This window comes from Haliotis cracherodii, unplaced genomic scaffold, assembly GCF_022045235.1.
Source record: "Haliotis cracherodii isolate W230 unplaced genomic scaffold, xgHalCrac1.p SCAF_24, whole genome shotgun sequence".
In the NCBI taxonomy this organism is placed as follows: Eukaryota; Metazoa; Mollusca; class Gastropoda; order Lepetellida; family Haliotidae; genus Haliotis; species Haliotis cracherodii.
The window spans coordinates 10,162,011-10,179,837 of NW_027266280.1; the positions used below are offsets into that span (position 1 = coordinate 10,162,011).

Consider the following 17,827-nt stretch of genomic DNA (forward strand, 5'->3'; position numbering starts at 1 on the left):
CATCACTTCAGGCTTTCCTCCCACATTAAGCTGACACGCCATGATATAACTGGAATACTGAATTTTGGAGTTATATATGTTGGCTATACTAACGAGTCTATGCATTGTCCAATCAAAATACCACAACGATATCGACATCCAGTTCATAAAGAACATGGCAACAGCCGTGCCGAATTTGTTCCATCGCAGGACTTGCAGAGCATGAGTACTGTCAACTTGGTGTCAACACACATTTTCCAAATCTTTTCATGTTTTTAATCTCGTGCTCAAGTGATATGATGCACTTAGCAAGGTAAGACCAATTTTATTACAATAAAGATCTTTATTATCGATGAGATTGTCTTGACTGGGTACTGCCATTGTTTGAAGCAAATACAAGTGAAATGAGTGGTGGAATCTGATCGATCAGTAAGGTGGACATAGAAGGGACATAACTCATAATAGCCACTGGTGGAGCTGCGATCGAGCACAGAAATTCCAGCCTAGTTCAGCAAGCATGGAAACTTGACTTTGGGAAGATGGTTGCTGGGGGTTGCTATTCTAACCCCACAGAGAGATAGAGATTACTACACGAGTGTCTATTAGATACCATTGATCTTACAACGAGTTGTAAGATCAAAGGTATCTAACAGGCACGAGTGCAGTAATCTGTTTCTTACACACCCTAAAATCGCACCTTTTTAGCATCAAATTGATGAATTTTTTCTATTCTCATGATCGCAGTGGCGCATTAAAACATAACACCACTGTCATAAGTGACCCTACACAAAAAGGTTTCCCCCATATCTGCGGATTATCAAGACCATGTCGATAATGTAAACTAGACAAAAACAAAGAACACGTTTTGATGCAGAGTTAAAAGTTTACACCTCAAAGCAATTACCAAATATGTACAACAATGTTTAGTCCAGTATGACATCACTACCGGTGACCGACTTTTACAAAATGGCGTGTTCACTGACAACAGTACGCAGGATTTCAAGAGGAGGATTTTCGTTGATTGAGGGATCGTATACACATAAATGTGTCACGTAAGTAATCAGAAACATTCTGACAATCTGCATACTGTTATTTGTTTGCCATGTTTTCCAATGTAACAAAGAGAATTAGTCAGAAATGCAGATAACTACCGTCATCGTTGTGCGTGATTTAGCGTCAGTCATGGCGTCACAGGACAGAAATTTTTACAGTTTCTGTTGAATTTGCCACGTCACTGTAATGTTTATATTTGAAATTACATACTTACTGCAACGATACTCTTCCCATGAATATTCTCAAACGCGTGATCGGACCAATGTATGCAACAATTAGACGAAAGAACCTCTAAAAATGCTAAACAGTGTAAAGTCTTAATTATTTTTTTACATTTCAGCAAGTACAGTTTTCCAAGCAGTGTTCATTTTAACACCTGATTTCATCTAGGTAATTTGCATTCGTGACAAAGACCATTTGTCAATTGTATGGGGAAATGTATGAGGAATTCACGGATGCATTTATAGCTGCTGAGTTTGAAATATACCTGATCAAATAGGTGTCTCATAACCAGCATTTTGTAAACACAATACAATATGGCGGAACGTACACTTCAGCGTTCGTGTATGCGTATTTTCCAAAACATTCTAAACGATTCTAGGCTTATCACCGACGTTTCAGAATTATCATTAGTTATTTGATACCCGTGATCACTAATATGCTGTTTTTCTACTTTAATTGTTCGTGTAAATATCCGATATTTAGATTTCTAAACACACAGTAAATAACGCCGTGAATTGTGATTTGGCGAGATTTATGATAAACCTAACTTTCAGAAGTCACTTTCAGTAATTTTGCTTTGCCTAAAATGACAGTAAAAGATAAACAGAATAGGGAATTCAAAACTGTGGAGTGTATTAGTTTGCGTGATGTATTTTTAAGTTTATTCAACTTCAAAGTGAGGGTTGAAGAGAAGGGACATATGTGGTGCTGTGGCATCCAAGGGGTTTACACTCTAAAAACCGATAACATTGACATAAAAACCGATAATGTAACTGATAATAATAACAAATAAACTCACAGACGAGGCAAGTTTGTTCATTGTCCCCTGCCGTGCGAAAAGCGCGAAGCTGGGGATATAGTATTCACGACCGTCCGTACGTACGTCCGTACCACCTGTTTGTTGCCGCGATATCTCAAGAATTAAACCCTGTAAAGTCGTCATATTTGGAACTATGGTGTATATACAGACTCCACAGACACCAGTTGGTTTTGGTGACCTTGACCTTATTTTCAAGGTCAGCAGGCAAATCTGCTTTTGGAGTTGGAAAACGGTGTTGCCGCGATATCTCAAGAACTAAACACTGGATTGTTTTCATATTTGGAACTATGGTGTATATACACAGACTCCACAGACACCAGTCGGTTTTGGTGACCTTGACCTTATTTTCAAGGTCAGCAGGCAAATCTGCTTTTGGAGTTGGAAAACGGTGTTGCCGCGATATCTCAAGAACTAAACACTGGATTGTTTTCATATTTGGAACTATGGTGTATATACAGACTCCACAGACACCAGTCGGTTTTGGTGACCTTGACCTTATTTCAAGGTCACAGCAGGCAAATCTGCTTTTGGAGTTGGAAAACGGTGTTGCCTCGATATATCAAGAACTAAACACTGGATTGTCTTCATATTTGGAACTATGGTGTATATACAGACTCCACAGACACCAGTCGGTTTTGGTGACCTTGACCCCATTTTCAAGGTCACAGCAGGCAAATCTGCTTTTAGAGTTGGAAAACGGTGTTGCCGCGATATCTCAAGAACTAATCGCAGGATTGTCTTCATATTTGGAACTATGGTGTATATGCAGACACCGCAAATACCAGTTGGTTTTGGTGACCTTGACCCCATTTTCAAGGTCACAGCAGGCAAATCTGCTTTTGGAGTTGGAAAACGGTGTTGCAGCGATATCTCAAGAACTAATCGCTGGATTGATATTTGGTACTATGGTGTATATACAGGTGGGGGACATTTCGTCACTTTGTGACAAATACTTGTTTTTATTATTATTAATTACATGGTCCTGTGGTTCAATACAGACGTAGGTGAACATTCGACTGAAGCACGAGCAACTTATGAATGACTTACACTCAGGAAAGTAGTCCGTCAATCTCACACATATGTTTGATACCAGTTATCTCAAATGTGTTTCTCACCCACAGTTGGAAATGTCACATCTAAAGGTTAACAAAACTCAGATGAAAATTGTAGGACAAGAATCTTTTCTGTTGCGGACAAGTTTGGCACTTGTGACATGATCAGGATGGAAGCGTGTCTTGAAAGAGTTAAAATAGACGATTTGTCAAACCTCAGGAGAAAACCTGAATATGAGCAAGTCTGTAACCCAAGATGAAGTTTTCACCTGATATTTGTACTGAGAAAATACAAGACACATGTTCAAACAACTAAAAGGAACACTTCAGTTTTCCCCAAATATAATCTAATTTCTAAAATGTTTATCAAATCTCTTCAAAGACTTCACAAGAGGAAATGAACACATACAACACTGCATACACATAATTATTTATAAACTTTAAGATTACAGTATAATCACATTTTTGGTTGTACACCTATTGCTGGGATGCTATCGACGATAATTCAGAAACAATAATCAAAATATTTCATGTAAGAAAACCATTGAATGATATCTCAATGACATATCACAGCTTGCTATGGTATACGACATATATCCAACACCAGTTATCACATCACGAAAACTCCATGGCAGTTGCGCACACATCAGCATGAACTGTTATAACATCTGATGGGAACAGGTCTCCACACAGGGGACACTCCACAAAACTCTCAGCATCATGTGTTGAGATAACATCGGAGTCGGCACTGTCATCTTCAACAGTGTACACATCATCGTCATCTGGCTGTGTGTATCTCCTGGAGGATGAAGAGGCAGCAGCAGACAACGCTTGTCCCACACTGCAGGTCCGGGAGTGCTGGGGAAATATGTGTTCCGGAACATTACCTGCAAACATGTAAAACTAGAAAGTGTTTTTACTCGTAAAAACATATGTCTCCCCCCACTCCCCTAACCCCCATTCATTTGTTTACTTCACGTTAAACCCCATCTCTTCATTCCCACCCTCCATTGCTAAATAACAGAGACAAAAATAGAACTCCTAGCAATTTCAAACAACTAATGGGCACCACTTCAGGACTTGGTTAATATGTTACAACTTCATGAAATAATATTGAACAGTTTTTGAGTTATGGTCCGGAAACAAAGCTTACCCCCATTCAGAGTCTATGTTCAAGTTATCTCCATGGAAACGAGAAAAAATAAAAATGTCAAAAATCTCGAAATAGCAAAAGGCACCACTTCAGTGCTGGGTTAATGTGTATACAACATTTTCGCGAAAAAATATTAAACGGTTTCTGAGTTATGGTCCGGAAACGGTGGGAACGCCGACGCCGACGGGAACCGTGCCAAAAAAAATATGTCTCCCTCCATTCTGGGGGAGACATAACAATCAGTAAGTCATGTCCACTTAGATGCACAACTATGTACCTAGTCTCAACAGTGACAGTCCGGGAGACATGGTTTGTTATCACGGGTCCGCACTAATGAGGTTTTACTGTTCATATCAATAATGGATTCCAAATAATTTCTCTGATGATGAAAGTCCTTTCCTGTCACTAGACTGTAAACTCACATGATCTGGTAACTCTCCTATTGAAACCTTGATCGTCTATAATTCAGGATTCCCCTAAACTTGGTTGCTATTTCAGGATTCCCTGAACTTGATTGTCTATTTCAGGGTTCCATAAACCTGATTGCCCATAATTCAGGATTCCATAATCTTCAATAATTAAAGATTCGCTAAACATGCTAAACTTGATTGTAATTCAGGATCTTACGAAAATTGATTGTCTATAATTCAGGATCCCCAATATAGTCGAACTTGAATGTGTCAAATTCCAAGTTGTATGGAACCTATTGAGAGTTCCAAGTGTCCAAATTAAGCACAAAATTTCCCTGTCTCGAACCCTTGCCAAAATCGAACTTTTCCCCAGGTCCCCACGAGATCAACATGAGAGTACGCTGATCACTGTGTCAGATTAACGAGACTGATTAATGAGTGATTTCAGCAATTCATTGCAAATTAGGTGTGTCGGAGTCGGAGTGCGAGACTGTCGGATTAATGGGTCTAAATAGCACTGATTAAATCAGTTCCCATCGTTTGTGTCGTACAAAGCCGATTGTCGGATAAACGAGTGTCGGATTAACGACACTTGACTGTGCTTGTTTGTCTATGATTCGTGACGCCCCACAACTCAGTTGTTCGTACTACATCACAGTGAGGTTTCCCCTGTTGATGCCAGGGACTACCCACCTCTGCATGATGGACAGCTGACGTAGCCACCGTATCCTGAGCCTTGGTTCGACCGCCTGGAAAATATGTAACAGGCACATTAATAAATTCTCTTTCTTTAAAACATTAAAGATATCAAGCATTCATTTCTCCTTGTGATATCAAGGCTGTAAGTGCAGCTTCAAGCCATGAATATATACAATAACATCATTAACACTGTTTCAATGAATAACCCGACCCATGAAGATTCCGGGGTAGAATAGGTCTTCAGCAACCCATGCTTGCCGTAAAAGGTGACTATGCTTGCCGTAAAAGGTGACTATGCTTGTCGTAAAAAGCGACTAACGGGATCGGGTGGTCAGGCTCGCTGACTTGGTTGATGCATGTCATCTATCCCAATTGCGTGGATCGGTGCTCATGATATCAATCACTGGATTGTCTGGTCCAGACTCGATTATTTACAGACGGCCGTCATATAGCTGGAATATTGCTGAGTGTGGCGTTAAACAACTAACCAACCAAACAATGAATAACCTTCATTATAAGCATATAAGGTCTCCATTCTTGATTACACTGTACTACATGGGTATTAAATTGGTATGAGGATGTACCTCAACAGAGGACATTACTTAACATAAGCATTAAGTCAAATTATGAAATATATGTAACAAAATAACCTTACAAACCTAGACAGATTTTCTTCATGTATTTTTTGCCTCCCTACAGTTCCAGATGTTCGGGGAGTTCCAGAAGTTGCAGACTGGCTTGGTGTTTTTGTCCTTGTTGACCCCGAGGGTTTTGGTGTACCGGGATTAGAACCAGCTTGTGCGGAAGTTGTCCCCACTAACCTGTCATTAGCACTGACCATGCTCTTGTCTTTAGACAACCACTGATCACAAGTATCGACTCGGTCTACGTCAAGTTCTTTAACATTCCGACTTCTCTTCCTAGTTTTTGGCGTTCCGTGTGTATCAACAGCAACAGCACCTGTATTAACTGCCTTTGAGGCAAATGGAAACCTTTTGCGAGAATGCTCATTGCCCAGGTTGTCTTCTTGCTGAAATGTCTTTTGAATTTGGGAAATAAGACTTGTTTGGGGTAGTAATGTTGATTTGGACGAGGTGGGAGTGCTTAAGTTTGATTTATACCCCTGTGTCCGAAGACTTTTTGGTGTCCGAGAAAATTCATTTTCATTCTCAAGCTTTCTTTTACAACCTGATGGTGTTGTATGTGTCTTTTCTGTTGATTTTTTGTAACTTTTGGGTGAAAAAGAATTAGAATCTGCCACCTCTTGAGAGCGTGAGGAAGATGCAAGGGGAGACAACTCTGTTGTGTCATTCTTTGTCTCAGCTGCGTCGAACAAGCTACAGATATGGTCTCCACACTGCTGCATGAATATTTTCTTTTCGTCTTGACTCAGCTTTCTTTTCTTCTTTTTTTCAAACTTGTGGCGCAAATCTGAAAAATATTATTTTAACTCAAGCATTAAGTGCCTCTATCATGTCAGACTAAAAGGCAGTAAAAAACAAAATGGCACATTTGCATACAGTTACCTAGTAACTATTACCCTGTTTATTGAAAAGGTTTTCAATTTCATTGACATTTTAACTAAATTTCTTCACTACTGTTTCATTTCTGAAAGCAAATTTAACTTGCTACGTGTGGTGGACCGCCTCCGTGGTCTAGTGGTAGAGCGTCTGCCCGGAGAGCGGAAGGTCCGGGGTTCGATCCCCGGCCGCGTCATACCAAAAGACGTTAAAAGATGGTACTTGTTGTTACCCTGTCTGGTGCTCGGCATTAAGGGGTTAAAGCAAGGACTGGTCGGCTCGGAGTCAGTATACTGTGTCTGAGTGGGGTATTCATGTTAAACTGCGGCATGGTATCTCAGTGGGCTAGCACTATAAATAGGCATCAGTCCGGTCTAGTACAAGCAGCCACACACACACACACGTTCATGTACGTCGCTATATAAGTGCAATAATCTTGGACGCGACGTTAAACCCAATTTCACCTCACCTGCTACGTGTGGTATCAGTACACATCCCCCTTTGTCAATTATCTGGACGCCCCCGGGCCTTCATAACAGTAAATACAGTAGTGTGTGATTCCAACCTACTTTAGAATTCAGCACCACAAAGTGCACCAACACATTGATAATTACATGACACAGGACACAGGACACGCTATCTATCTGTAGCAGACAGAATATACTCAGCTACAGCGATGACTTAATGTGTTGCAATCAGGGCCCCGTTCCACAAAGCGATATTAGCGCTAAGATGATCGTAACTCCCATACTTTAACATAGGCTTACAATGATCGTAGCGCTAAGATCGGTGTGTGGAACGGGGCCAGGTGACTCAGTGTGGGTTTGAATCCTGTATGGGGCTCCACCCAAAAAGTACTAGAATTTGAAGTGTTTGTTTGTTCTTAAATGCCGCACTCAGATATATTCCAGACGACAGTCTGTAAATCAAGTCATTAACATCATGAGCATTGATCAAGGCAATTGGGATACAATGACATGCATCAACCAAGTCAGCGAGCCTGACCACCCGTTCCAGTTAGTCGCCTCTTATGACAAGCATAGTCGCCTTTTACGGCAAGCATAGGTTGCTGAAGACCTGGTCTACCCCGGACGTGATATATGTAATCATGGTAATATCTGTCAATCTTCCTTGTACAGGATTATTCAAGTGATGGCAATGATTATTGAGAAACACACCTGCGATAGTCACCTTGTCCAAATCAATGTTTTCCATTTGGATTGAGCTTAAGAACTCACATAATTCTTCTTCAAACTGAAAAAGAAAAATAATCCGAAAAATATAATCATTTTTAACCTTGTACATATGACAAATGGCTCAAACAACGTCAATCTGAAATCTTTCCAAGAGAGCCGGCTACCACAAATGACGATTGTCAATAGTATTGGTGGTCTCGTTCAAATAGGTTTATATTTTTAAATATTAATAATGCTTATCACGGAAAAAGCAAACACACCAAGGGTGAAACTGGGAATAGCTAAATAGATTGATAATCGGAATTACCATCGATGGGAAGAAATATTAACGTTCATCGATAGGAAAATTGTGTAATCGATTATACATCACACACACACTATTATGATGAAATAAAGTTTAAATTAAGCAAAGAAGACTTGTTTTTTACCATTGCCAAAGCAACTGATTAGGTTATATCTAAAATGTCCACAACGTAATCCGTGCATAAATATGTCACCACGCTCCAGTGATTGAGCTTTTTGCATACTTGCTCAAAGTTACTTATCGATTAATTGATTGTAATTTTGTTTATTAACCATTATTGATCTCTAAGACTTATAGCCAGCCTTAGGTGAAACACATTTGAAGTCAGAGATGATCACATGTTATTGGATAACAAATACTGAAACAAACACTTAGGCTAAAAAAATAAAAATAGTCTTGGCTCCCAGGCACTGCCTGCATCATCATAAAGTTTGCCGCACATTTGGTTTTTATTTCCATTTAAAAAAATAAATAAAAAAATCTTAAATATTCCAAATCTAATGGTAGTCAAATACTGTATTCCAATATTTTACTCATCAAGGAAGGGAGGCCTTTTCCCAGGTTGATTGTACAAAATTGTTTAAAAAAAATAAATTAAAAAAAGACACCGCCCGCCCGCACTATATTTTTATAAACCCTTGCCTGAGAACCAATTCTTTTATTTTTTTAAGCCTTTAGGATTCTATTTTAGAAATGATTAAATGAAATGTTGTTGCAGCTGTCTACATTTAAGCTTCTACTTGACTTCTTTCGCTTGGATGCTGACAGACCAAGGACAATAATCAGAATGAAACACGGCTCAAAACCCATGACAAAAGCTGATTCTATCAACACCTCATACAACTGGGCCAACCAATCAGACAGTTGTCAGGTGTTCATGAATGTGTTAATCATTTGTCAGTACTTATTGCTTATATCTAATATTGTGTCACATATCACGCATATCTCTATAGTACTCTATACACCTATTACTAATCATTCACCTAATGAAGGAGCAAAAAGTAACATTGAAACGTCATACAGAGAATAAAAGAAGTTGCTAAGAGTGTCATTTATCATCCAAAACTGGCTCCCACAGGAGTTATCGCTTGGATTAGATCAAGCGATATCTACACTGTAGATATCGCTGCAATGAAATTACATCACAATGCTTTGCAGACCATTGTGACGTCACTGGTTACCATGACATCACAATCAAATGACATCACTAATGGCTCTGCTACTGAAGCTGTTAGCAGTACTTTTTAAACTGAAGACACTGCTAATTACTGTCTACAAATTGAAAAAGCTGGAAGAATGATGTTGGATGATAAATAAAATCTCACCTGAGTGTCTTTTGATATCAAATATATCAACACTCGTTGATATATTTGATATCAAAAGACACTCGGGTGAGATTCTCTATGCATTAATATTGTCTCAATTTACAGCAAAAAACAGAAATGGTTGATCATGTTCAATACTTACAGTTGATCCATATTTCTGCATTAGATGCTCAGAGAAAAGTGAAATCTTGGCAGATTTGCCTGGGCCCGCTCTGACTTGTGGGCTGTACTTGCCAGCATTCTCCGATGCTGCCAATACAAGCTTGGCTGTTCTGGACAACGCCCCGTCTAGTTCCACCCCACCATCGGAGGACCCAGCCAGTTTCATCAGCCGGGACTTTACAGCATCGGGGGAAGCACTGCTGTGTTGCAAATGTTTAAGGAAATTAATATGATGAAGAGATGTAATAAATGCTGACACATCATCATGATCATTGATTTCATTTTTCGAACACTGAATAAACATTGTCAAACATGCTTAACCTGATGGAAGTTCATCAAGGAATCTGTACAAACCTGAAGCCTCAGTGTGAGATTGTAATCATGTTAATCAGACGGAATATTGATGAGTTAATTGTTAAAGTCTCAAGTTCCAAAAGGCTATATAAATATTACGACAGAGCAAGGCCACGTATCACGATACATAGGTCACAATATGATACGTATCGCAATACCCATATTTACGTCAAATCCCGTGGAAACTTCTTGACATTTTATATTTCAGAGCAGGTTCAAAAGAAAAAGCTACCTGCAGACACATGTTTGTATATATTTTGCAATATTTGATTGACAAATCACTGGAGAGAGAGCAAGTAAACATGTACATCATGTTGTACAAAATCAAGGCTTTTCAAGCTATCTTAGCGAGTTTCACTAAAAATCAAGGCCTTTCAAGCCTGAATGAAGCTTGTATTATGAACACACTGTAACCTCACAAAAAGTGACAACCAGAAATGGGTTTCACATGCAGTAGCCATATTGGGAATCCCAGGCCTTCAGCCTGATATGCAAACGCTTTATCCATTAGGCCACCTCACTTCCCCTAACCACATGCTCTTGAGAGGTTACAGTTACACTGACTACATGTATATAGTAGGGGCGTCACACTACGCCTACCGCCTGTATAGATACATATCCCAATAGTTAGGGATGTCACGATTCACCGATTTTACCAATGCACCAGTAGATAATTCTCACGATACGATACAAGATGCATGTACATTTATATCAATACAAAATTGTATTGAAATCGGTATCCATCTGATTGCGTATCGATTGATTTACTAGCTTTACTCGATTGTCCTGAGTCCTACAAGTTTTCATTGCCTACTGAAGTGTTATTGACCAATCAGAGACAGCGGTTCATAATAGCGCCTGTCAGAGCACGTGCAGACGACATCATGGAGTTCTCGGAGACGGAATTTGAAGACCCGCCGGGGAAGTTTAATTCAAATTTCTGGAGACATTTTAAGTTTCCAGTGTTCTATGAAGCCGGTGTAAGGAAAGTTTGCTGCGAAAGGACTGTTTGTCAACTATGTAAAATGCACATTTCCCACACAGGTAGCACAATCAACATGAACTTTCACTTACAAAAGCACCATCCATCAGCATCGATCAGCGCAACTCCAAGACCTTGCAAAATAATCTACTGATAGTGATTAGAACACATAATTGTGAATGTGATATGTAACTAAAATTTTGCTTCTAAATATACTCATAAAAGGTCGCTATTGCTGTATCGAGATATGTATCGTATCTTGACCTCAAAATCGAGATACGTATCGTATTGTGAAGTACCTGTATCGTTACACCCCTACCAACAGTTTAGATCAGTCAAGAGATCAACTGAGCATCAAGCAACTTACTGTTTGTTTAATGACGATCCAAAGAAGTGTTTCTGAATTGATGCCACTGAATTTGTTTTATCTTGTAACTCCAAACAATGACCACCCTCGTTCCCTTCCGATGGTCTGATCTTACTTCCCGCTGCTCGGATTCTCACAAAAGAGAGGCCATATTGAACATCTTTACGATAAGGCTGCCGACAAATCACCTGGATTCGATCCCACTTTTGGGCCGCTACTTCAGGTGCAAAGTTCTCTGAGAAGGAAAAGACAGGACCTCTTTGAGTGAGTGATATTATGGGCGCATGTATCCTACGTTTACTTCACTAACTACACCCACAATGAAACTTACTTTACCAAGTGAATGAGTGAGTGGGTTTTAATGTCACTTTGTATGGTATTCTAGTTATATCACAATGTGTCAGCTTGATGTGGGAAGGAAGCCTGAAGTGATGCAGGTCTCAGATGTTTACCACTTTGGTGAAACCAACGAGCATGCGTATGGTGCTGACAAACCTAGAAAATTAATTTGGGCAAACCAGGATTTGTTTTGTTTGTTTGTTGTTTAACCACACCACACTCAGCAATATTCAAGCTATATGACGTTGGTCTGTAAATAATCAAGACTGGCCCAGACAATAATTCAGTGACTGGCATCATGAGCATTGATCCACGCAATTGGGATATGATGACATGCAGCAATCAACCCGTTAGTCGCCTCTTACAGCAAGCATATTGAGGAAAATATGTAAATGCACATGTAACATATAGACAGTACGATGTATCCTTACATACATCTATACACACTTGAACTATTTTAAAAAGTCAAATACTATTAATTATAATTTTATGCAAATCTGAAAATATGGTGAGTGATTTCCCTATATGTCTCTATGGTAAAGAATGACCTGGTGACTTGGTCGATGCATGTAATTATATCCAAATTATGTAGACTGATGCTCATGATGTCACTCACTGGATTGTGTGGTCCAGACTTGATTATTTACAGACAGGAATATTGCTGATTGCAACAAACAAATAACATGAGTGAGTGAGGTTTTACACCGCTTTTAGCAATATTCCAGCAATATTACGGCACACATTGTACCCATTTCGGGAATCGAACCCGGGTCATCGGCATGACGAGCGAACGCTTTAACCACTAGGCTACCCGACCGCCCCACAAACAACATGAGTTACCTGCAGAGAACATCCTAGTCTTGACACTCCCCTGCCCCATCTTGCACTCCACTGGAGTCATCAGACTTGAGGTAGGGACCAGTGTCCTGTACAGCCTGTTCTGGGGCCAGTCAGAATTACCCACTTTGATCTCAATGCTTCCACACCACTGACTGCCTAGCAGAATCAAACGGTTCAGTGTAATAAACTTTAATGTTACAAATAAAATATGAACATGAAATTGTTACTGACAACACTCAGAAGAGTTTACTGGCCATCATGAATACAAACTAGCCCCTACTGAAAGTTAACAAGGTAACTTACCATTGCTTACCTCTTGATAAATGTAAATACTGTTTTTGATGTAATAAGCGCCCCGGTCTAATAAGCGCCCATGGCGATATTTGCTAATATATTGGCTAGTGAACAATACCTATTAGCACCTCTTCCGATTGATCAATGTACACAACACTTATTTATTCGTGTATAATACGCATTCGTGTGTTATATGCACCCTTAACTATGGGCAATTAAATTCTGAAAAAATGTATCTCTCGTATATAAACATTTCAGGCTGTCAGCATAAACCACAAAATTTATCTTTCAACTCTGTTTCTTTTTCACCAAAATAATATTCTAATAAGAGCCCCCTATTTCTAATTTTGAGAGCGCCCTGGGCGCTTATTACGCCGAATACGGTATTGCACTTTTTCCATAAAAGTGTACACTAAATACATTAATTTTGTCTTAAGTACAACATCTAGAATAACAAATCTGTTACTGTGACCTTTGTAACAAAAATGTGGAAATACTGTGAGTAAGCCACCACACAAAAATTGACAGTTAGTGTTGATTTCATGATTAGTCTTTCACTAAAACACAAAGTTTACTGGATGACAGTTACAGTGGTCTCAATTATCAGACTTCCAGGAGTATGGTACAGTGTGGTTAGTTAAGCATGCTCACCAATATCAATGTAGGCAAATTGACTGGGCTCCTCCAGCTGAAAGATTGCCTGTATCTGTCCTGACTTTTCTTTGGGGTGAGACAACCATTTCTTAAAACCATCACCTCCGACAAGATTCTGCACCTTGTGATGATCATCCTGAAATAAGTGTACACCATGTATCAATGTCCTGAACTTGCAACACCTCCCTCAAATGAATAATATCTAGGGCATGGGGCCACCAATTATTACATTTACCAGTTCACTCAACAGCTCGACTTCTGTCGGTTCTGATCTCAATGATCAGTTACGTCCTACACTTGTGACAATCATGGAGTTTACTATACGATTACTTAAATATGAAAACTGTAACACAATTGATCGAACTAGAGACTGATAATATACAATAATTACCTGTGAAGAAAATGAAACAACAAATTTGATGGATACTGGCGCCATATTTGTCTTTCGCGGGATGTTAAACTAAAAATAGTACACGTTGCATAAAACGGAAAACAGATTGTTTACTCATATGATAAATGAGTATTTTCAAGCTCGATCATCATTTGATAAGCTTATATGAGCCTTGTGGGTTTGCTGATTTAAAATGATTTCTTGTATTTGTTTAGATTTGATGGATTTATATATTTAACTTTTTTCCGAGACCGCATTTCGAGTTTTGAATTTGTAAGAGTTGCGATTAGATGCGTCGTCTGCACGTCAACAAATAAGTGCAAGTGTTTGTCGATGTAGACATAAAGTAAAAAAATTCAATTTATGTTATGTACTAACTATTTTTATCACTTGGGTGGCTACTATCTAGAAGATCCTACTGACATTACATTTTATTGTGTAAATACAGCTGTGTTCAAGGCCTACCTTTCACGCTTTTGCTTTTATGCAGTTTTTTGCCTGATAAAAAGTTAATCAAAGTCTATACCCTAAAGCTTATCAATATATGTGGTTCACACTTAAATACTTTTGCAAGTTATGTCGATGTCATTTTATGTTTCAACAGTGTTCAATCTAATCAAATATTTAAGCATTTCAACATGTCAAAGCCTTTTAAGATGAGTGTATATTCTTAGGGTGACAACTGTACTGAATTTGCCTATCCATATCAAAGTCTTCTTACCTTTAGAATTCAACACCAGAAAATTCACGACCTCATGTCAATACTCTAGTATGCACTTTTGTAAACAATGTTGCTGGATACAACATCTAAAAATATTCCCTGTAGGAGAATCTGAAATATATAGCTGGCACTCATGAATATATTACTTTACCCTTTAGCCAGTTTAGGCCTATTTGACACAATTCAACCAACATGCCCCATTGCTCCAAACTAAGTTAAATTTGTTCTTTGGCTTTGATTAAGTATTGACAGTTTTCATGTGTATTGTGAGCTGAACCTGATAACCTATATATTTGTTTTACAAGTTTTGTTGTTGCTGGATCAAGTGAACAATGACCTGGGAAGACACAGGTTAATGATGGACAGCATCTTCCTTTCTTCAAACATCTCACAATCAGATGGGTACAGTAGTATTTCAAAACTAAGCACTGAGCCTGCTGAATCTGTAAAGACAGACACTCTTATGATCAACTATTTCAAAGTATTAATAAAATTGTATTTTTAAAGAAAATAGGGACATATTTGAACTTTATGAAAATGCTTCTTGTGTCTCAAGATAAGTGGCTTTAACTTGGAGATTACAAAATCCATTTGTGTTATTTATGAGCTGCTCATAAAAAAGTAGCTTTGTCTTAAACATAACCTTCTGTTCATGGAAATAGTTCTGCATGAAAATATATTTCTGTGACAGTGACACTCAGTTACAAAGACACATTAATGTCAAGTTAGTTTCTTAGACTTCCCTCTTGAATGATGAATAACATCACTGAATGAACATGTTTGTTGAAGGTTGTCAACTCAGAAAAGGAAATGGTCTGGAATACCAGAACCTCCGACCGATATTGATGCTGGAATATTGTCCAGCTCGTTCTTCTCAGAATTACCACTGTCAGAAGTGTTCCACCTTTCCCAGTCCCAGAAGAAATCAAGATCACCTCTTATTTTCCAATCTCAGGAAAAAGGTAATCATTCTTTTAAATGTCTTAGGACTACGCCAGAATGTGGTTTGGGCTGCCTCAGCAACCTTTTTCTTAGCTCACCAAACTAAAACTTTAAGAATACTGTAAATCATGAAATTTATTCGTCAGATTAATGCAAGTGTTGGCCCATGGGCTTAATATGCTTCACTTTGTTAATGTGAGCAAAGGACACACTTTGTTCAGATTAATTTCAGTTTTCAGAATAAAGAAATATTCTCTGTAGAACTTCATCCATGCAGGTATTTTTTGTACTGTTGATAAGTGTTGGGAATTGTTTGTGAAATCATGATTTATGTTTGGATTACCCCAACCGATCAATCATCCAAATTGATCGGTAAGTGTCATTTTGCTGTTTTTTAATTTTAGGTTCAGTATTACTAGATCACAGCTAACAAAAAACAAACACAAAAACTTGCTTCAGCACTTTATTTTTTAAGATAGTCACTGGCCTCACTTATTTTCACTTTTTCTTCAAGTACCAAGAAGTACCAGCAAGTGGTGAATAAATCTTCTCAGGAAACAAAACTATCTCAGGATTTAATAGTGCATAATATAATCTATTTTTTTAATTTTTAAAGATGACAGTTGAACACTTGGGGGTAAAATTATTTGTGTTTGATTATGGAAAATTGCATTTGATTACTTTGTCATTTAGAGTTAAAGACCTTCTATTATTTTAGCTAATGGAAACACCACTACTCTTAATAACTTTCTTTTTATTTACAGAGAATGTTTTTCTACAGATAATGCCTCAATCTCAAACAAGTTTCAAGTAAGATTAACATTGCGAAATATGATGATTATTTTTAAAATTTCTACTTTACAGGATGTGTTGTGTATAGAATGTAACAGAACATTATTTAAAATTGAAACATTTTTGTAAAGGCTATCAACTGTAAGGTTGACAAGCCTAGAGGCACAGACTGTCATCGTGTAAATATATCTTTTGTTATCTATGCTCAGACAAGAACTGAACAATATTAGTAATATTCCCTATATTTTCTTCAAATTTAAATTTAGAAATCAACTTCCAAGATGTAACACATTCAAACCCCCCCAGAAGCAAGTTTTTAATCCAGTCTACCAACGAGAAGCTGATGTTGATAACCAAAATTTCTTGGACTATGTGAACCCATCTCTCAGCATTACACCAACTTATAAGGGGCTCTCAGGTGCAGACAAGGCACCTCACTCATCAGTGACGCACAGGAAACTGGAATGGAATGATGGGAATTTACAAAAATATGCAGACCCCTCAGATATCGCAGAAATTGATCCAGAAGATGATCAAACTCTTAGTCAGTTGACTCCTCCAAAAAGAAGATGTTTCCAGTTTTCACAAGCAATAAATTCCAGTTTTCAACCAGATAAGACAGTGGTTCCATCTTTCAGTTGTCCATCAGTAAATGGAGACAGAAAATTGGTCCAGAACTTTTCACGGACGTTTCCACAAAAAGATAAAGGGTCCAGTTTTTCCACACCATGCATCCCATCAAGGAGAAGGTTTGACCCTTCAGACAGTGGGTTCTGTGAGCCTAGAAGTCAAGTTGATTCTCTGAATACTCCTGCCTCTATTATTGTTCCAAGTATGTACACCAATACCTACTTTCTTTATATGTAAGACATATGTACTATAACCAGTGCTGGGGGCACAGTTGACCAAGCTATCTAAAGTGTAGGAATTCACCATGCAGAGTTGCGTCCCTTATTCACCACAGGATACTCTTATTATTGGTTCATGTGGTTTAGCTGCTAAAGTTACAGCTGGGGTAATATTTCCTGACTGGTTGCCGACAAATAGAGAGGTTTCGATTGACCATATCAGCTGCAACATCTGTTGAAGAGACATAGGGTTTCAGGAAACTAATACATGTAGGAAATAAATGTGCAGGTATGCATGTCAATGTTCATGTAACACATTTTGTCAGTGGAATAGAGGATTCAAAACTTATACAACCGGCTTGTAGATGGATATTGTGCATGCTTGAAATTCTTGTGAGGACACAATTG

The 17,827-nt window shown here is 38.5% G+C and overlaps 1 protein-coding gene across 1 annotated transcript; it reads right to left on the reverse strand.

Moving 5' to 3' along the window:
- Window positions 1–3,741: 3,741 nt before the first annotated feature.
- Window positions 3,742–14,161, reverse strand: LOC139472470 (uncharacterized). The gene is made up of 9 exons (XM_071254947.1): window positions 14,117–14,161; window positions 13,723–13,861; window positions 12,778–12,933; window positions 11,599–11,833; window positions 9,876–10,095; window positions 8,087–8,162; window positions 6,048–6,819; window positions 5,383–5,438; window positions 3,742–4,013 (listed from the first exon to the last, which is right to left on the reverse strand). Exons 1-9 carry the CDS (start codon window positions 14,159–14,161, stop codon window positions 3,742–3,744), a joined length of 1,971 nt encoding a protein of 656 aa, XP_071111048.1.
- Window positions 14,162–17,827: the final 3,666 nt, after the last annotated feature.